The sequence below is a fragment of the Trichechus manatus genome, unplaced genomic scaffold (assembly GCF_000243295.1).
Source record: "Trichechus manatus latirostris isolate Lorelei unplaced genomic scaffold, TriManLat1.0 scaffold00093, whole genome shotgun sequence".
Taxonomy (NCBI): domain Eukaryota; kingdom Metazoa; phylum Chordata; class Mammalia; order Sirenia; family Trichechidae; genus Trichechus; species Trichechus manatus.
The window spans coordinates 9,280,458-9,302,160 of NW_004444029.1; the positions used below are offsets into that span (position 1 = coordinate 9,280,458).

The 21,703-nt window shown below is 46.1% G+C and overlaps 1 protein-coding gene across 1 annotated transcript in view; it reads left to right on the top strand.

Moving 5' to 3' along the window:
• ATP6V0A4 (ATPase H+ transporting V0 subunit a4) overlaps positions 1–21,703 on the top strand; it is a 58,309-nt gene that overhangs the window by 27,128 nt on the left and 9,478 nt on the right. Inside the window, exons 12-19 of the mRNA XM_004382392.1 lie at positions 242–399; positions 1,675–1,768; positions 7,504–7,622; positions 9,535–9,751; positions 13,495–13,596; positions 16,364–16,492; positions 18,982–19,099; positions 19,793–19,964. Of these exons, the coding sequence (XP_004382449.1) occupies positions 242–399; positions 1,675–1,768; positions 7,504–7,622; positions 9,535–9,751; positions 13,495–13,596; positions 16,364–16,492; positions 18,982–19,099; positions 19,793–19,964 (1,109 nt within the window). The remainder of the gene's footprint in view (positions 1–241; positions 400–1,674; positions 1,769–7,503; positions 7,623–9,534; positions 9,752–13,494; positions 13,597–16,363; positions 16,493–18,981; positions 19,100–19,792; positions 19,965–21,703) is intronic.

The following is a 21,703-nucleotide window of genomic DNA, read 5'->3' on the forward strand; positions in this document are numbered from 1 at the left end:
GGCATCGGCCTGCTATGAAGAAATTGACAACCTGGAGCCAATGCACAGAGGCCATGTTTGGCTCCTTTATGTAACGGGCATGCTCGTCCTATGTGGATTGTTTTGATGGCTGCCCTGGCACGCGGCTCTCTCTACAGGGCCCTAGGGGTCTTGCTGCGGCTACATGGTGGTGCCGGAGACGTCCTTCTGGGGCCTGACTCAGGGCCGCTGATAACTGCCCTTTTCGTCTCTTTGAGGCCAGATTTGGAACACCTTCTTCCACGGACGCTACCTGATCCTACTCATGGGCATCTTCTCCATCTACACGGGCCTGATCTACAACGACTGCTTCTCCAAGTCTTTCAACATCTTCGGCTCTTCATGGAGTGTCCGACCTATGTTCAGAAATGGCACATGGAAGTAAGTTTACAGACAGAGTGGGTCACTCACGGGCTGTCCATGTGGCCTCCATGAGGATCTGCAGGGGCTGAGGAGTCTGCACCTGGCTCTGCTCAGAGGCGCTCCCACAAGTTCCGTCTATGGAGGGCAAGACTGGTACCACTTCCTCAGTAATTATGCCGGCAACTGTAATACATGGAAGTGTTTCTAAAAGCTTGAGCGCAATTAAAAATGCAATATGGAGCACATGGAGCCGCTGGGTGGTGCAAATGTTTAATGTACCCGGCTGCTAATCCAAAGTCTGGAGGTGAATCCACCCAGAGGTTCCTTGGAAGAAAGGCCTGGTGATCTACTCTCGAAAAATCTAACACTGAAACCCTGTGGAGCACAGTTCTACTCTGACACACATGGGGGTCGCTATGAGTTGGCATCAACTTGACAGCAACTGCTTTGTGGAACCTGTGCCATGTGCCTGGCATTATTGTGAAAATGGGATAAAGCAGGTGTACACTGGGTGGGCCAGCAGGAACCATAGAGGCAGGGCTTCATGGAGGAGAAGGGGGCATTTGGCACACACCTTGCTCTCGCAGGGCGCAGGACCGAAGGCTTGCTCTAAGAAAGTCTGAACTGTACAGGTTCTTGGTGCCCAGTAGACAGACTTCCCATTAGGGCATTTTCTTTGGCTGTTCAGAGCAGCTTGATTCCAACTTTAAAAGAAAGGGGGAGGATGTAAAGAGATTGGGACCCTCGTCCTTTCATCCAAAGCTGGTGGGAATGTAAAACGGCGCAGCCGTTGTGGAAAGCAGTTTGGCAGTTCCTCAAAAAGTTGAACATCACATTATGATATGAGCCGGCAGTTCCATCCACTCGTGGTATTTACGTTACAGCGGCACCGGGAAGCTAAGACATAGGGATATACCGCATTCTGTGTATCCATTCATCTGTTGGTGGACGCCCAGGGCTACGTCTTACAGCTTCCTACGTGCTCCCTTCATCCCTGCCATTGACCTCTTTTCTGATGCATTGTAACTGTCGGTTTTCATTACTCATCCGAGTAAGAGCTCTTGGAAACTCACACTGAATTCCTTGGGGGCAGGATGGTGACTTCCGTGGCCTCGGCGCCTAGGACAATACTAGGCGCTGAGTAGATTTGGAACCTTCATTCGTGGGGTTAATGAGAGGCACCTCCCAGCAGTTAGGCTTGGCCTGGCCGTGAGCTCCCGACTGACCGTGCCGTGCCGTAGTCATTCCTCCGACCTCTGGTTGATCACTGCTTTTTCCTTCCTCCTTCTGTAGTGGCCACGTACTGGAAACAAATGCCTTTCTACAGCTGGACCCGGCCGTCCCGGGAGTGTATTCTGGAAACCCATATCCGTTTGGGATTGACCCGGTAATCATGGCTTCTTGGGTTAAATGTTTATTATAAAATGTCTTGGTCATTCATTCCCTCAGTGAGTATTTATTGAGCACCTATTATAGAATGTCAAAATGGTATAAGAGGAAACGAACTGCGCTACAAGTCAGGAGACTTGGGGTCTGACTGGTTTTGACATCTCGATGCCGTGTAAAGTTTGGCAAGTCACTTCTTTGCACCGTTTCATGTCCACTTTACAGATGAGAAAAAACTAACATTTTCTCTGACTTTCTTTCTGGGTGCTTGGCATAAATTTAATAATATATTAAAAGCCGTTGTCCACTTTAAGTAATAACAGTCTTATATAAGAAGAAGAACAGCAACAAAAATGTCTTGTATGAAGATCTCTGGGTAGAGAAAGAAAGTGCCAGAACCTATCAAATCAGCAATATGTACGTTGAAGAATAAGAACATATATCACAGTTTTGGTGACACAGAGCTGGATTCCAGTAAAGACCCTCCCCGCACCCTCTACTCAGCCCCGGGTCATTTTCCATACAGTTCCCAGCCACCTGCCTTAGTCTCTAGGGCGTGTACCCCTGCTGCTTAATCATTGCCTTTTTAAACGGCCCCTGGTTGCCCAGGAAAGTATGCATATTAAATAAGCCATTTAGCATTCTAATTAAGTTCCTTTGTTTGGGATTTTCTTGTAGTGGGTAACATACTCCCCTTTTTCTTAGAAAAGTATAAATTTGCTTTTATTTTTGCTTTATTTCACTGCATAACGTTGCTAGAAGTTAAAAAAAGGGATACGTGCTTTTATTTGTTGCTCGTTTTGTGTTTGCACGACTGTATTTATAGCATTTTCCTTACAGAACCTCATTAACTGGCTTCTACCCATCAGGGAGTTTGTGCTTACTTGCTTCAACCTGTGGAGATGTTTAAACATCTACCTTAGTCAACTGGACTGGAGCCAAGGAAAACGAAGGTGCTTTTCAACACAGCTTTAGACAGAAAGGGGTTTGGGGCAGATGCACAAAAAGGAGCCCGGGTAGTGCAGTGGTTAAGTGCTCGGCTGCTAACCAAAAGGTTGGCAGTTCGGACCCACCAGCTGCTCTGCAGGAGACAGATGTGGCAGTCGGCTTCAGTAAAGATTGGAAACCGTATGGGGTAGCTCGACTCTGTCCTTTAGGGTTGCTATGAGTCGGAATCAACTCGATGGCAGTGGGTTTGGTCTTTCGGTCCGGGCAGACGCAAGCCATTCGTGGTAAGCCCTGCCCATCACCACCAGGTGGCAGCCGTGTGCTCCAGATGAGAGGTCTAGAACTGAGCTTGGCAAATGCTGGCAATAAATGTTTCTTCTAAGCGCTGTTGGTGGGAGAGAACCTGAGACTTCAATTTTAGTTGCTGGCAGTTGAGTACACAACAAGCCAGTTGCTGTTGAGTTGACCTGACTCATGGTGACCCCACGCATGTCAGAGTAGAACTGGGCTCCATAGGGTTTTCAATGGCTGATTTTTTGGAAATAGACTGCCAGGCCTTTCTTCCGAGGTGCCTCTGGGCGGATTCAAACTGCCAATCTTTCAGTTAGCAGCCAAGAGCTTAGCCACTTGCACCACCCAGGGACTCCTGAGTAAACAGTTGTTGTTATGTTGTTAGGTGCTGTCGAGTCGGTTCCGACTCATAGCTACCTCATATGCAGCAGAACGAAACAAATACAAGTTGTTATCTCTGTAGACTGGCGGCTTTCTCTTTGGCAAAGGAATTTCATGATTAGGTAGCAGCTGGGGGAGGAGGTGGAGAGGGAGTCTTAGGGGGTAGTACTTGGGTCTAGGTGACCTTCCTTTGCTTTAAAACTCATGGTTCCTGCTACCTTCTCTCCCTCAAAAACCCACTGCGTTGAGTCAATTCTCATAACAACCCTATAGGACAGAGTAGAACAGCCCCACAGGGTTTCCAAGGCTGTAAATCTTTACGGAGGCAGACTGCCACATCTTTCTCCCGAAGATCGGCTGGTGGGTTCCAAATGCCAACCTTTCAGTTAGCAGCTGAGCGCTTTAACCACTGCACTACCAGGGCTCCTGTCCCTCACAGCCCCCATCCAATCCATCAGCAAACACTGTCTGCCCAATTCTGCTTGCAACAGACGTCTTCTGTGTATATATTAGCATTCACATTATGTATGAATGAGATGTTTAATTTTTACATAATGTAAATTTTTACAGTGTGATTTGTTGACTTAAAGTTCAGCATCTAATTATGACTCCTGCTAAAATATTTGGACTATAGTGGGGACCTCTGAAGGTGGTTTCTGAATATTTTATACTTTTTTTTTGGTTATGAAGTTTCTTGCAGACACATGTTCAGGCAAAAATTGATTACACTTAGGTCCCTTGCATTCTTTCCTTTCTCAGTAAGTAGGCCATGGATGGGTATTATTACATCGATTTTCCAGAGAAATTAAATTTGAGATCTTTAGAATGAAACAATTTGCCAAACATCTTGTCCAAGCCAGTGTTATTTTTTAAGCTCTAAATGTGTTGGCGGAAAAGGACGTGGGCTGGCTCCTTTATTCAATGTGGCTGAACAAACCCTGTTGCAGTAGAGTCAATTCTGGCTCATAGCAACCCTATAGGACCGAGTAGAATTGCCTCATAGGATTTCTAAGGAGCGGCTGGTGGATTTGAACCGCATACCGTTTGGTTAGCAGCCAAGCTCTTAACCACTGTGCCACCAGGGCTCCTTGGCTGAAGAAGCCTTCCTTTATATGTGAATATATGAAAATATTAAAGAGGAATGAACTAATAGAATATAGAGTATTAGAAAAGATAACTAGGTCGTTAAACCCCACCTCCTCCCCACTGCAGGAATATGGTCCACACATCTTTGGCGGATACTTGTCTAGTTCACTGCTTCAAAAAGCAGCTTGTCTTTTGTGGGATAGCAGTAATTACTACTGACTCCTCTACAAAGTGTACCCAGCATTGCTTCTTAGTAACTTGTTTCCATTGTCCTGACCTCTAAAGACTCTGCCAGTCAGTCTAAGTTCTTGTTCTCATGAAAGCCTTTTCTGGGTTGGTTCTTGTTTTCTCTCTAGATTCCTTCAGTTATTCTTCATGACATGGTTTCCAGACCCTTCCATGTTCCACTCTCCTTGGGTGTTTCTCAACGTGTCCCTTAATTAGAGAATCCAGAGCTGAATAGAATAATCTAGATGTAATTAGATCCAGTAGTTGTACTACTGACACTCTTGTTCTGGATACAATAATTCTGTCAATTCTGCTTAAGATTGCATCAGATATGTTAGTGCCTTGTTACAAAGTTGGCGTATATCAAGGTTGCCGTTAACAAAAACAGATTCCAACCCCGCATGATCGCTGTTGCCAGATCTGTCCCACTCTGAACTTCAAACCATTGTCCTTTATCCTTAGTGTAGTACTTCATATTGATTTCTACTAACATTGCATTTGGTTAGTTTTGACCTATTATTTTAAAGTTTTGAAATATTTTTGATTTATTAAACTTTCTCAAGTTTTTATTCTCTGCAGATTTTATGAGATGCTTTACATGTCTTCATCCAAGTTGATACAGTGTTTAAGAGTCAAGGTAGAATATGAAGGACTGCAGAATCCATCTAGGGATTCCCTCAATACTGACAAAATTCTATTAATATTCTTCTTCTTCTTTTTTTTTTTTGGCTTTAAAGGATAGGAATTTATTTTCTCACAATTTAGGAGGCTGGAAATCTGAATTCAGGGCACCGGCTCTAGGGAAAGGCTTTCCGTCTGTCAAATCTAGGGGGAGATCCTTGTTTCATTCAACATGTCTTCCTCGGTTCCCTAGCGATTTCCACATGGCATCAGTCTTTCCCCATTTGTGCTTGCTTCTGTGCCTAATCTACTTTTTTTAAAGAATATTTTTTACTTGACTGACCCTAACAAAATGTTTTAAGAGCCAGGCTCAGGAGTTGGAATGCCTGTGTTTAACCTCGGGTTTTCTGTTTACTAACTATGTGATTTTGAGCAAGCCACCTTCTCTGTGCCTGTTTCCTCATCTGTAAAATGGGCATAATCACAGCCCTAACTCATAGGGTTGCTCAGAATACGGAATGATTCTTACATGTGAAACACTGAGAACAGAATCTGGTGCGTAAGCATGGGGGACGCTCTGTGAATTTCAATTGCCATTATTTCTTCCCGGTTGTGTAAATCTCTCTGAGATTAAGATAAGGGTAGGTAAGTAAAATGGGCACAATCATATCTATTTCATAGAGGTTTTGTTAGAATTAATTGAGATCAATACATTTAAAGAGCTTAGGATGGGCCTGACACTTCACATTTATAACACCTTTAGTTCATTGGATCTGGCTGTGTCTAATGTGCTGGCAGGGGGCCCGGTGGTACAGTGGTTAAGTCCTCAGCAATGGGTTTTTTAAGAAGTGCTGGTTAAGGTGCTATGGTGGTGCAGTGGTTCTCAGCTGCTAACCAAAACGTCAGTGGTTCAAACCCACCAGCAACACTGCGGAAGAAAAGACATGGCAATCTGCTTCTGTAAAGATTACAGCCTAGGAAGCCCTATGGGGCAGTTCTACTCTATAACGCCTGGGGTTGCTATGAGTCAGAACCAGCTTGGCCGCACACAACAACAACAAAGTGCCCTCAGCGCACTGAGCTTCCATAACCAGGTGGGCCACGGGAGAAGCAGGGGAGAGGGCAAGTCTGGTGCAGCTTAGATGCTGTATTTGTCTTCTAGGGCTACCGTAACAAAGGACCACACACTGGGTGCTTTAAACAGCAGAACTCTGTTCTCCCACAGTTCTTGGGGACTGAGTCCAGAATCAAGGTGTCAGGAAGGCCGTCCTTCCTTATCTCTCCCAGCTGCTGGGAGCCCCACATGTTCCTTGACTTGTAGCTGCAGCATAATTCTATGTCCACCTCCATCTTCACGTGGCCGACTTCCCTCTGTATCTCTCTATCTCTGTGTGTCTTCTCTTCTTATAAGAACACCGGCCATATTGGATTAGAGCCCAGCCTACCCCAGTGTGACCTCATCTTAACTAATTACACCTTCAAACAAGGTCATGTTCACAGGTGCCAGGGGTTAGGACTTGGATATATCTTTTGGGGGGATACAAATCAACCCATAACAGATGTCAAGGCAGGTGGGGTAGGTAGAGGAACCTTCTGGTGTTTTGGCAGCTCTTACTGGCCCCTCCGCCACCTCCCCAACAACCTCCTTGGTGGTTGTCCAGCTGGCAGCAGCTCAGGACTTTGTAAAGAAAGAATCAACCAGTGGGGCGTAGTTCCTGACCATGTGCGTAAGTGTGTGTGTCTGTGTGTGCGTGTGCGCGCGCGCGTGTGTCCTGTAGGATTTTATCTTAAGAATAAGTAAAGAAATACTCAGGTTTGTCATGCATAAACTCATTAAGTTTATTGCAAGGTAGTCGTGGCAAGGCACGCAGGTAAGCCCGTACCATTTCAAAATGTCCTTTCGTTTAGGACAGGAAAAAAACCATGTAGGATTTTTTTCCCCAGTTTTCTTCCAGTTCCTTGGTATTTTCCTTGAATAGGAATGGCCCCTGCTCCTTCAGGAATGACTGTTCGTTCACTGAACTTTTTGGTGAAAATTCATAAAGTGCCCAGATCGGGGCTTGGTCCCTTTCCCTTGCAGAGCCTACACGGCAGGTTGAGCTGGACTAATGCTGTGGCCTCAACTCCAGTAGAATTTCTGGACTCGGATCTCATGTGGGTGTTGTCGTGTTTTTCATCCAGATTTGGAACTTTGCTTCGAACAAGCTAACATTCTTGAACTCCTATAAAATGAAGATGTCCGTCATCCTGGGAATTGTCCAGATGGTTTTCGGGGTTATTCTCAGCCTCTTCAATCACATGTAAGTTTCACGAGTCCCTTTCTTTGTGTTTGGTCAAATCAAGGATGAGTATTCACAGAGCCACCGTGTGGACCGACATCTCTCAGCGCAAGAGTAAGAGTTCCCCCACGGAGAGGGCTTCCCTAGGGTCTCGGTTTGAGCCAGGACACGCAGGTTTGCTGGAAACACCAATTCTACTTCTTCTAAGCTGAGTTCCTCAAAGGTGAATGCACCCCTCAACCCAGGAATATTTGTAGGCTTAGGCTGTATCCTTCCACCGGTGGGCAAATGTGAGCATGGTGAATTCTTGCCAAGGTGCCTTGTTTTCTGAATCCCATTTAGTGTCATTTCTTCCAACTGGCAGCACCTCTCTCTCAGTTCTTTGGTTGCTGATGGTGTCACATCTACTCCTTCCCTTCCTTCTATCAACATCCATCACTGAAGAGGCTCTACAACTCACTTATGCCAAAGGTATACATGTTTGAAAACAACTCCAAATGTGCCTATTTGGAGGCACCTTTTGTGAACAAGGTGGCTGAAATCCCACCCAACATGCTGGTTATGAGTGGATGGGGCAACGTGGTGCCACAGGAGTGATACAGGGTTTCGAGCCAGAAGTTCAAGCCCCAGTTCCAACTCATACATCTTCACGCTTGTCTTCTTCTGTAAAATGGGAATGAAGTAGTCAGAATGGGTTAGGTTATTATGCAGTAACAAACAGCCCCAATCACAGTGGTGATACATGTCCAATATTGACCCACTGGAGCTCTGCTCCTGTCTCCCTTACCCAGGACCTAGGCTGTGGGCAACCACTGCTTGGAACAGTGCCAGTTGCCACAGCTGAAGTAAAAACTTTTTTTTATTCATTTTTAAAAATTGTGGAAAATATATACATAACGAAACATTTTCCATTTCAATAATTTTCACCTGTACAATTCAGTGACATTGATTACATTCAGCATGTTGTTCAACCGTAACCCTTATCCAGTTCCAAAATTTTCGTCACCCTTAACAAAAGCACAGTGTCCCTGAAACTCCAAGTCCTCCTCCCCTCCTTTCCCCCATACAACTTCCACATGTCACAAAATTTTATTCTTCAACCCTTTAAAAATGTAAAAACCATTCTCAGCTGGCAGGCCATATAAAACAAATGATGTGCTCGATCTGGCCTGCGGGCCGCAGTTTGCTGGCCCCTGTCTTGGAGCACTCTTAGGAGAAAAGCTTTCAAGTCCCATTATTAACCTTTTGCCTTCAGATGAGTTCATGTGAGCTAGTTCTGCATATAAAGCCAAATTACCAATCCTTCTGTGGTCATGATCTTTGCTTCAGACTTTCCCTTCTAAACTCTGGTTCTCTCTGGAGCTTCTGTGTGAAGAACTTCCCTTTCTCTTCTTTTCCCTCCATGTATGCTTGCTGCTTGCAGGGGAGTGGACACAGTGTTCAAAAATTAAACAGTTTTGCTTTGCGGAGAATAATTATTTGCTAACGTTCTTGGAGCCCTGGCGGCACAGTGGTTAACCGTTCAGCTGCTAACCAAAAGGTCAGCAGTTCGAAGCCACCAGCTGCTCCTTGGAAACCCTATTGGGCAGTTCCACTCTGTACTATAGGGTCGCTATGAGTTGAAATGGACTTGATGACCATGGGTTTAGTTTTTTTTTTTTTCCAACATTCCCTTGGAGTCCCTGGGTAGAGCAAACGTATTAACATACTCAGCTGCTAAGTGAAAAGTTGTTGGTTTGAGTCCACCCAGAGGTGCCTTGGAAGAAAGGCCTACCAATCTACTTCTGAAAAATCAGCCATTGAAAACCGTGTGGAGCACAGGTCTACTCTGACACACACCAGGTTGTGATGAGTCGGAGTTGACTCCCCAGCGACTGGGTTTGAATGCTTCCTTTAGTGAACTGTTTGTTGTGTGTGTGTTTTCCACCCCCAGATACTTCAGAAAAGTGCTCAACATCATTCTGCAGTTTATCCCCGAGATGATTTTTATCCTGTGTCTGTTTGGATACCTGGTTTTCATGATCATTTACAAATGGTGCCAGTTTGATGTCCACACGTCCCAACACGCCCCAAGCATCCTCATCCACTTCATCAACATGTTTTTGTTCAACTATGACGACCCTTCCAACGGGCCCCTGTACAAACATCAGGTATGGCTGGTTCTCTTCTTTCTTTCACCCACTTGATCATGGCAGAGCTTGCCCATGCTCTCGAGTCCGCCAAGGGGAGTTATCCGAAAGACAGAGCCATTTTAGCACCCAGCCAAGGGTCTTCAGTTTCAAATTAAAGAGGGTCTTCCCAAATGAACACACAAGGGTTGAGGACGGCGCTGTGGTGTGGCACACGCAAGGGGTTATTGCTGTGGGGCTCGTGGTGAAAATTGGCTTGTACATTGGCTGAGCTGAAAAAAAAAAGAAAGCTTGCAGTTGATTTGGCTTGAAGCTGTAAATGTTCTAAATGACCCATTGCTGTTGAGTCGATAACAACTCATGGTGACTCCATGTGTGTCGGAGTAGAACTGTGCTCCGTAGGGTTTTCAATGGCTGATTTTTTGGAAGTAGATCTCCAGGACTTTCTTCTGAGGCACCTCTGGGTGGACTTGAACCTTCAAACTTGTGGTTAGCTGTCAAGCATGTTAAGTGTTTGCACCACGCAGGGACTGTAAACAGTGGAGGTGCTCTACAGAGCAGCTAAATAGCATTTTAGGTGCTTTGAATAGTTAAATAACATTTTTTTTTTTTTTTACCATTTTATTCTTAATGCAAAATAGCATTTAGGTGTTCTAAATAGCACCTAAAATGTAGTAGTCTTTTATTCTAAAAATACACTCTACTTAATATTCATAAGAAAGAAAAATGAAAACAGAATCAAGAAGAGAAGTGGGTGCCTAGAAAACCACGGAGTGAACGCCTGCTTTCCAGTGAGCTCCTGGGACTAGCTGCAGATGCCTTTACTCTTCTTTCATGGACAGTAGATACCAACATTTGGATTGTGTGGCCATTATGATTTCTTCCATTTATTTCAGACTCATTATCAAGTTAATATCTTATTTAGTATAAGTGTCCCATTGAGGGAGATGGATGTGCAATCTGCTTCCGTAAAGATTACAGCCTTGGAGACCCTGTGGGGCAGTTCTACTCTGTCTTATAGGGTTGCTATGAGTCGGAATTGACTCAACGGCAACAGATTTTGGTTTTGGTTTGGTGTGTGCATTTATAAGCACCAAAATTGTTAAAACTTATAAACAATTTATGAAACTGTAAATGGGACTATTCTGCTTCTGTAAAGATTACAGCCTTGGAAACCCTTTGGGGCAGTTCTACTCTGTCCTTTGGGTCACTGTGAGGTGGAATGCACTCAGTGGCAGTGGGTTTGGTGGGTGGGTCCCACTGGTGCTGGATTCAAAAATAACCTGTGAGCAATTCTTTGGTAACACAAAGCGTTCTTTTCTGCTGGCCCCTCGCAGTGACTAACATGATAATACTGTTGGAGGCAGGTTTTCAGTAAAGGAGGGCCCACTTCCACAGGTTTTGGTTCCTCTGGATCAAGTTGCAGGGCCGGCTGCATGATGCCGGGTGATCTTCAGGGCAGATGGTACCTGCCAGGTGTTACCTGCAGCCACGCTTCTCCTATAGCTGTGCACATTCTCGGGGGTTTGACTCTTATTTGGGTTCGCCTCCCCTAAGACGCATCAAAGAATTAGGAAAAAAAATGCCCCGTGATAAGTTACATAGGGAATGACTTTTAGCTAGTGGTCAGAGAAGGAATATACCCTGAAAGCTTCTTCTGTCGTTTCCCACCTTATGACTTCAGTGACCCTTTTCCTGGTGGACGCAGTGGTTAAGCACTCAGCTGCTAACCAAAAGGTCGGCATTTTGAACCCACTAGCCACTCTGTGGGAGAAAGATGTGTCAGTCTGCTTCCATAAAGACGACAGCCTTGGAAACCCTGTGTGGCAGTTCTACCTTGTCCTATAAGGTCGCTATGAGTTGGAATGGACTCAACGGCAATGGATATGGGTTCAGTCAGACATAGATGGTAACCTTGCTCATCCATAGACAGCATTAAATGAATGTATTTAGAAGACGTAGTCATTCAGTGGAACTCCTGGGTGGTGCAAATGGTAAATGCACTTGGCTGCTAACCAAAAGTTTGGAGGTTCAAGTCCACCTAGAGCACCTTGGAAGAAAGGCCTGATGATCTACTTCAGAAAAACCAGCCATTGAAAACCCTAGGGGGCACAGTTCTACTCCGACACACATGGGGTCCTTGAGTCAGAATTGACCGGACGACAACTGTTTATTATTATTATTACTCAACGCGCGAGTGAAAGTTATTTGGATCTCCCAAACGAGTATTCTCTCTTAGACAAAGGGCCCACCAAATATTTTCATGCGTGAATTGCTCACCTTAAGATTCAAGTCCTCAGTTCATCTAGGATCTGGACGGGTAGCCATTGCACAGTAAATACTTTCTGAATTCTTTCCACTCAGAAACATTCACCAGAATTGGTCGAGTTCCCCACTCCCTTGTGTGAAGTTTAATTATCTTAACACAGCTCCAAGTTTCCCTCACGGCATTTTGTGGTACCGCTGGGAGAGACCATGTAAGTTAGGAAATAAAGCCCTTTCCCAGGCTGCGTTTGCAGAAGGAGAACTACAGATACACCGTCAGTCTCGGGTTGCTTGTCCATCAGGAGGGAAAGAAGCGTTGCTGTAGGAAAATAGACAAACGGCAATGAAGGAGTGGGGCAACCGGAGTCAGCAAGTCCTGGGTGTGTTCATGTGGTTTCCGCTCCTTCTTTCAAGCATTTAAAAGCAAGCGAATGCAGAAGACGGAGCAGATAAAGTGTTCCCACATTTATCACAGTAAATCTCATTACAAGCAGGGTCATAAATCGTTTCTCCCGGCGTTCACTCTGAGCTGGGTCAGAACAGTTGGATCTGGTACCCAGTTTCCACTCCTTTTAATAGCTCTGACCAAGCCCTCGGAGGCTTCCTTGTTCTTTTGACAATAGCAGCTCCGGGTAACCCCTCCAAACTGGTAACTATGCCGTGGTGTCAATTCCGACTCAGATGACCCTGTAGGACAGAGTTGAATTGCCCCATAACGTTTCCAAGGCTGTAATCTTTATGGGAGCATCTGGTGGATTCGAACTGCCAACCTTTCGGTTAGCAGCAGAGCACTTAACCACTGCACTACCAGGGCTCCTTAAACTGGTAACTAGGAGTGTATACAGAAAGAGGTGGGGGGCTCGAGAATGTGAAAGGAAATATGTAACAAGAGGTAAAAGGGGCCTCCTGTTGTGAGAGAGCGAGTTCACGTTCAGAGTGGGCATCCCAGAACCTACCAGATAACTGGCCTGCGTGGAGGGTATGAAAGTCAGGTGAAGACCGTGAGCAGCTCTTTCTTAAGAGAGAGAACGAGAGAGGGTATGTGGTTATCTTATGCTGGATACATAAAATTACTGACTGAGACAATGTCTGTGACTTAAAGTGACCCGGGGACTTTCGATTGCTAGACAGTGACCACTGGGGTCATGGGGCCTGTCAGGACCAGGGGAAACTGTCCGTGAAACAGATTTACAGGAACAAGGAAAAATAAAGTTGCCTTTATGATGTGTCTCATGAGTTCTTCCTGTTCAAAGGGCTGACTGCATACGGTGTGATCCTATAACAGGGGCTTGTTGAGAGAGTAAGGGATAAGGAAAGCAAGCTTCCAGTGTCCCCCTTATATTGGACACTGGGCACTGCAAGACTGGAATCTTCCAGATGTGAAGGCGAACGGGGTTGTGGAGATTCTTTCTGGACAAGGTGCTACTGAAATGACCCGTATTAATCATTCTTATCATGTCACGCTAAGATGATAGCCTCTTACCGTTTTGCTCTTGCAGCGAGTTGTCCAGAGTTTCTTTGTGGTTATGGCCCTGATTTCTGTGCCCTGGATGCTTCTGATTAAGCCGTTCATTCTGAGAGCTAACCATCGGAAAGCCCAGGTAAGGACCGTTGCTTTCTATTCCCTCACTGCGGGTAGGAAGGTGGGTTGGTTGGAAACAGAAGTCTGGGGTTTAGAGAGGAAGCTGGGCCTGAAGGAGGACGAGAAGGTGCTGAACAACTAATCCGCCCCAAGCTTGCTTCCTTCTGTAGAGCTCAACTCTTCCGCCAGGCCTTCTTATTTCCACCTAACGCTCCATTAGAATTCTCACCTTCCATATAGGAGACCCAGGTTCAATTCCCGGCCAATGCACTTCATGCGCAGCCACCACCTATCTGTCAGTGGAGGCCTCGTTGCTGTGATGCTCAACAGGTTTCAGAGGAACTCCCAGACTACGACGGAATAAGAAGGAAGGCCTGGCAATCTACTTCTAGCCAATGACAACCCTGTGATCACCAGGGTCTGATCTGTAACTGATCACGGGGATGGTACAGGCAGCATTTTGTTCTGTTGTGCCTACGGTCACCATGGGTCGGGGACTAACTTGATAGCAGCTAACAACAACAATGCTTTATTGTGGACAAGCGCACTTAACCGTTGTGCCTTGCAAACCGTACTCGAAGGGTGGTGTGTGCGTGTGCGCGCTGATTCTAGTGGTATTTAATGGTTTTTTGTTTTTGGTATAGTGATCTTTTATTTCACAAGAATGTGGTGCATTTCATATGGATTTGTACAATAGTTACCAGGAACGTTGAATACAATATGAAGTACGTAGGCTTGGGAGCAGTTTTCAAATCTGTAGCACATACCAAAGAAATCCTCTATGATTTTCACCGTTGTTCAGGCAAACACAAGAAAACTTTGGTTCAGTTTCTATAAACTATCAAAGGAGAACAAAATATCCTTCTTTCTTAAATCAATCAGGTTTCGAACAGCAGCTTTTCAACATCACAAAATAAAGATAAATAGAACTTTCTATTGGTTTTGTTTTGTTTTTAGGAGCCCTAGTGGTGCAGTGGTTAAGTGCTGGGCTGCTCACTGAAAGGTCAGTGGTTCAAACCCACCAGCGGCTCCGTGAGAGAAAAGACCTGACAATCTGCTCCCAGAAGCTCTATGGGGCAGTTCTACTCTGTTCCGTGAGGTTGCTGTGAGTTGAAATTGACTCAGCAGCACACAACAACAACAGTGGTTTGGGATCTGAAATCATTTTATTAGTTGACAAGAAGCGTATCTTACTAAAGTTTCAGTTTTTTAATGACCACGGAAAGCTGTTTTGCATCAGTGTGCTAAGGCTGGGAGATCTTACTGTGTGATGTCACAGACAGTGTGCAAGAACTCAAGTAGTGAGCAGATTCAACATCATCAGTTCTTATTTAGCTGTGATTTTTCATTATCGCCAAATACCAATTTCAGCGCACTTCCTCCTTTTGGTTAAACTTCTCCTGAGCCTCTTATTTACTCAGGGAGGAAAGAAAAGCTTTAACGTCAGCTTAAATCAGATAGAATTTAGGAAGGTTCACCTTCCAGGAGGAGCCCTGGTGGTGCAGTGGTTAAATGCTTGGCTGCTAACTGGAAGGTCAGTGGTTCTAAGCCACCGAGGGCTCCATGGGAGAAAGATGTGGCAATCTGCTTCCATAAGGACCACAGGCTTGGAAACCCCATAGGGCAGTTGTACTCTGTCCTATAGGGTCACTATGAGTCAGAATTGACTCCATGGCACAACAGCCTTCCAGGGTGTATCGGGAATCTAGAAATGACACACAGACACCATTTGGGATGACCATCTCTGCTTCCCTCCACGATCGCAAAAGATTACGTGGAATGTGCTGAGATCACATGGGTCTTAGATGGTTGTAGATATTTGCAGATTAAATCCTATTTTTCTAAAATCTTTGTTGGATATTGACCTGCAAGATGGTAGGGGCAGGACCCAGACATGGTCAGACTGAAGTTCTGGAGGTCTATCCCTAGGTGGCGCCCTCTTTCTAGTTTCACTGCCTCTCCTCCCACTATCTTCATTTCCAGCCAGTCTCGACTATTCTAAAGCCTATCTGATATATGATTTAAGTGGGATATAAATAGATAGGTAGTCCAAGCAAAGAATACTTACTTCTTTTTTAGTTCACTGGTGAGAGGCCAAAGTGGTAAAGGAGTGTTGAGGTGGAGCATTGTCCAAATGGGTGACCAGGTGTTTCAAAGGAAGGTAGCAAATACTTGTTTGTAGAAATCGGTGCAATTCTCCTTTGTAGGAACTCAGCCTGCCCAAAGGTGAGGGCTAGGTGACTGCTGGCTCATCTGAGTCCCAGAACTCTAAAATAACAGCTTTCTTGCTGTTTCAAGAGTTCTTGAAACAGTTGCTGATCTCAAAGTGGCTGATTTCCCCTCTTCTCCCCTCTGGATGACTTGTGCTCTGGGGAAGGAGGCAGAGAGATTTTCTTAGTCTATCGCCTCAGATGATACCTCTTAACCTGGCTGGGTCACAGGAGCTCCCAAAGACTGCTTGGGGGCCTGTCTCCTTGGGCTTTGTTTCTTAGGCTTCTTATTAGGATCCTGGTGGTTCTTTTCATATTAGAAAAGTTTTCTACTTATCCTGGGCACATTTCTCAACCTTTCTGGACTGCAGTTTACTTTGCTGTAAAATGGGATGATAATGGTGCTTACGTTCAAGGATTAGCATGAAGGCTAAATGAGATAACCCATACAGAGTTCCAAACAGTGGCTGGCATGTAGCTAATAATCAGTAACAGCTTTTATTTCATATTATAAAGAACTGTGGTCATTTTAAGGGTGAACTGAGCACTCTCTTCATTTCTTCCACTTGGTGACAGCTGCAGGCATCCATGGTCCAAGGAGACTCCACAGAGAGCATTGAAGGTGGCAACTCAAACCTCTCCATCAGTTCTAATCAGAAGGCTTCTGCAGGAGACCAGGGAGCCCAGGACGACCATGAGGAAGAGGTATCTGGGACTGGACACCTGAGGAAGACTTCTCAGTTTGTACAGATTCTAGAAGCAGGATTTAATTGGGATAATAGTCAAAATATCAGACAACCAGTAGGGTATGGGCAAGCGTGGGCAGTAGAGCAGGAACGGTCTGGAGGGCCCTGCTGGGCAACAGCCCTGTGATTGCTGAATTGCGAGAGGTCGGGGAACATCTGAGCTGGTCAGAGCAATAGCTCTTCACCAACCTCTGTGGGAGAACTTGGAGGGCAGTGGTCGCTCAGTGATAGAATTCTCGCCTTCCATGCTGGAGACCCAGGTTCCATTCCCGGCCAATGCACCTCAAGCGCAGCCATCTGTCAGTGGAGGCTTGCATGTTGCTGTGATGCTGGACAGGTGCCAGCAGAGCTTCCAGACTAAGACAGACTAGGCCCTGCAATCTGCTTCCAAAAATCAGCCAACAAAAGCCCTATGGATCATAGTCCAGCCTCCAACCAATCATGGGGATAGTGAAGGACCACGGTAGGTTTGTCCTGTTGGGCATAGGGTTGCCATGAGTTGAGGGCCGACTCAATGGCAGCTAACAACGACATGGGAGTGTTTTAATATTTAGCCCAGGTGCTGCTGTGTAGGTGAGTGTGGGCTGAACATCAGCCTCAATCCAGGGACGCACAAGGTCCCAGTGTTACTGAAGCCTCCACGCTCAGATTGGTACTCTGGGAGTCTATTACTTTTATTGTGATATTTCCCCTCAAACAATGAGAGCAGAACCCAGGTATAACCACAGATATTGAAGCAAAATGTGGGTTATTTATTCCCAGCCTCCTCCCCATGTAAGCTTGCAGAGCTGCTAAAGCCTCTTCTTTGTTCTCCAACCTCAACACTGGCTCTTCCCCAACTTTGCTCACTTATCTCATCTTTGGAGTGTTGTTGCCTCACATGTGAATGCACAGATTGTTCTCTTCCCTCGCCTCCCTCTGCCCCTGTCTGTCCAAGGGCAGCCACCCTCCCCCAGGAATGCGTGCCACATTTTCCTAGGTGAAGGCAACTGGCTGTTTTCATGGGATGATTGAGTTCACCCCCAATCCTGCACCCCCAGCTGGAGGTTTTAATTGGAGTCTACTCCAGTTCTGGAGTAGGGACTGGGCTCCCCTGAGTGCCAGACTGACACCATAAGTAGCTCCATTTATGGTGTTAATTACGACAAAAATTAATTCACTTGAGCTAATGAATGGTAAGTTCGAATTAGTGAAAAATCTAGATCATGGAAGATTTTTCCAACAGGCTTTCAAGGGTGACAAGAGTAACCCACATTAGCGGCTAATAACCAAGTCTGTCAGACCTGCTGCCATATTTTAGAATGCAATACCTACCAGTCTTCCTTCCTTTACATCTTCTGACGGATCAGTCCCGGCCTGTCCAGTACAACCTCCCTCACTGGTTCCCCTCATGCCCTCAGTATTTATCCAGTCCATCTCCACCCCGTCCTTCCCTCCTACCTCTGCCATAGTTGGCTGCTCTTGTTGGGGCACCTTCAGTCTCCATTCGTAGACTCCTTCATTCCATACAAAACTGCATGGGTCTCCAGACCAAAACCAAACCAAACCCATTGCCGATGAGTTGACTCCAACTCATAGCAACCCTACGGGACAGAGTAGAACAGCCCTATAGGGTTTCCAAGGAACAGGTAGTCGATTTGAACTGCCGACCTTTGGGTTAGCAGCCTGAGCTCTTAAACCACTGCACCACCAGGGCTCCATGGGTCTCCATCTTGACAGAAAAGTAGGCTTGACCCTGCTTCCCCTCAGTTTCCTCTCCCTCCCTCCTCTTCTGTGGCCTTGGCATTATCAACCTACTCGATCCATCTCTGCCCTCCCCACCCCTTTAGTTCTTCACAGTGGTTTTCTTTGCTGAATCGCGAGGTGATGATTTTGTCTTTTCTCCACCCCCATTCCTTCCTTGATATTTGTCCACCCTTGGCTCCAGTGACCCTGTGGCCATGTGACTCCTCTTGCTTCTTTGATCTTTTCTGTTTCCTCATCTGTTTCTTTTTTCTTATTTCCAAATAAAGATGTTTCCCAAGGAAAATGAACAAAACCCTACCGAGCACAGTTCTGCTTTGCACCTGTGGGGTCGCCAAGAGTCGGAATTGGCTCGACAGCAACTAACAACAACATCATTAACATTTATTTCCCTCTAGTTAGACTGTAAGGAGCCCTGGTGGTGCAATGGTTAAGCGCTCGGTTGCTAACTGAAAAGTCGGTGGTTCAAACCCACTAGCTGCTCCTCGAGAGAAAGATGTGGCAGTCTGTTTCCATGAAGATTTACAGCCTTGGAAACCCTATGGGGCAGTTCTGCTCCGTCCTATAGGGTCGCTGTGAGTTGAAATGGAATTCCTGGCAATGGGTTTGAGTTTGTGTTTTTAGTTAGGCCGTAAGTGCATCTGTGTACGGTCTGTGATGCCTTTGGGGTAGAAAGTACTGAATTAACAAAATTCTCTCTTCCAGTTCAACTTTGGAGACATCTTTGTCCACCAGGCCATCCACACCATCGAGTACTGCCTGGGCTGCATCTCCAACACGGCCTCCTACCTGCGCCTCTGGGCCCTGAGCCTGGCCCACGCCCGTGAGTCGGGGGCCTGCGGGGTCATGGTCAGGTCTTCATGGGAAACTCAGGCAGTGCCTCTGTAGGGGGAAGCTGCCTTCTCTGGCTTGTTGCTGGCAAGCTTTTTTTCTTAGGAAGAAGTGCCTTTGCCCAGTAGGTCTGGCTTTATGTTGGTGGAATGATTGTCCTTGTTTTAGGTTTCTGTGACTGCCGTAGGAGCCCTGGTGGCTCAGTGGTTAAGAGCTTGGCTGCTAACCAAAAGGTTGGCAGTTCAGATCCACCAGCTGCTCCTTAGAAACTCTATGGGGCAGTTCTGCTCTGTCCTGTAGGGTCACTATGAGTTGGAATAGACTCAGTGGCCATGGGTTTAGGTTTAAGGGGGATGGCTGCCGTAACAAATGACCACAAACTTAGTGGCTTACAGGAACACACATATATACTCTTAGTTTGTGTGTCCTTGCCTGTCCCAGCTTCCAGAGGTCTCCGTACGTCCTTCACTCACAGACCCGTACCACTCCAAACTCAGTGTCCCCCTCACACCTCCTCCTCTGACCCCCTCCCGTTATAAGACCCCTGCGATTGCATGGCCCCCCGGATACCCCCAGTGATCTCCCCATCCCAGCATTCTTCATCCCACCTCCAGACCCTGTACACACAGTGCTCTGTTTACCAGATGAACCCTGCCATTGAGAACGTTCCTCTGGCCTCTTGCAGAACTCTCTGAAGTGCTCTGGACCATGGTGATGAACATTGGTCTTCGCCAGCGAGGCTGGGGAGGACTCATTGGGGTCTTCATCATTTTTGCCATATTTGCTGTCCTGACGGTCGCCATCCTCCTCATCATGGAGGGCCTCTCTGCTTTCCTGCACGCCCTGCGACTCCACTGGTAAAGAGGGGCCATGTGCTGGGCTGGGGCCCGGTAGGGAGGGTGTGCTGTGGGGAGAGAGGATGGCTGCGGGGCTGAGGGCTGGGCTGGGGTGCTGACCTGCCGTGTGCCATAAGCAGCTCGTTTTTTTGTAGCCTTGGTTTAGTTGTCTGCTGGTATAGTGTTAAATGAAGTAGCATACACACACATCCACACAGATCTAGTGGCTGCTCTGTACTAAATGTCCATTCCTGTTCATCCTTTCCCTTTTCAATGATAAATATTATCATTGGCTTCAAAATAAGTGACGCTTCCCAGTGTTGGTAGGGTTGTTGTTGTAGCTGATTGCTGTCAAGTCGGTTAGACTCATGGCAACTCCATGTATGCAGAATAGAACTGCTCCATAGGGTGTTCAAGGCTATGACTGTCCAGAAGCAGATCACCAGGCCTTTCTTCTGAGCCACCTCTGGGTGGATTCGAACCCCAACCATTCGACCAGTATTCAAGTGCTTAACTGTGCCCCCCAGGGAGTCTATTGGTAGGGTGGCAGAGGTGAAATAGACTAACAGAGGTGTGCAGAGTAAATCTGGAATGTTCAGCTCTTGTTGATGAGTGCAGGAGTTATACAGATAGAACGAGGTACTGAATTCTCTGGAAAGTGGAAACGGGGAGAAAAGTGCCCGAGGGGATCCTGAACATTCACAGGAGATGCTCTGAAAACCACTGTCTGTCACCAGCTTTATGGGTATGAGAACCTTTGCTTAGGCTTCTGGCATTGTCCCAAGAATTTGAATACGTCGTGCCTATCCTTAACCATGGAGCCCTGGTGGCGCAGTGGTTAAGAGCTCAGCTGCTAACTGAAGGTCAGCAGTTCGAATCCACCACCTGCTTCTTGGAAACCCTATGGGGCAGTTCTACTCTGTCCTATAGGGTCACATGAGTTGGAATTGACTTGATGGCAGTGGGTTTAGTTTTTTGGTTTATTTTTAACCACAGCTCTCACTGAGATTCTTCTGTGGCTGCTATTTTTTTAGCAACTATTTATTTATTTATTTATTTATTTATTTATTTTTTTTATTATTTTTTATTGTACTTCAGGTGAAGGTTTACAGAACAAATATTTTCTCATTAAACAGTAGTACACATATTGTTTTATGGAATTGGTCAACAACCCCATGACACGTCAACCCTCTCCCTTCTTGACCTTTTTTTTTTTGGTGAAAATATACGTAACTAAAGATACACCATTTTACAAATTTCTACACGCACGGTTCAGTGACATCAACTACGCTCTTCCAATTCTTCTGCTATTCTCACTTTAGATGAAGGTTTACAGCACAAAATAGTTTCTCATTAAACAGTTAGTACACATGTTGGCCTATGACAATGGTTAACAACCTCACAACACATCAACACTGTCCTTACTCAACCTCGGGTTCCCAATCAGCAGCTTTCCTGTCCCCTTCTGTCTTCTAGCCCTTGTCCCTGGACTGCTGTGCCTTATTAGTCTGTTTTGTTTTATTGGGCTGTCCAATCCCCGGCTGAATGGTGAACCTGGGAAGTGACTTCACCACTAAGCTAAAAGGTTGTCTGGGGGCCGTACTCTCAGGGTTTCTCCAGTCTCCTTTAGGCCAGTAAATCTGGTCTTTTTTGTGTGTGTTAGAATTTTGTTCTACATCCTTCTCCAACTCTGTCCAGAACCCTCTGTTGTGATCCCGATCAGAGCAGTCAGTGGTGGTAGCCGGGCACCATCTAGCTGT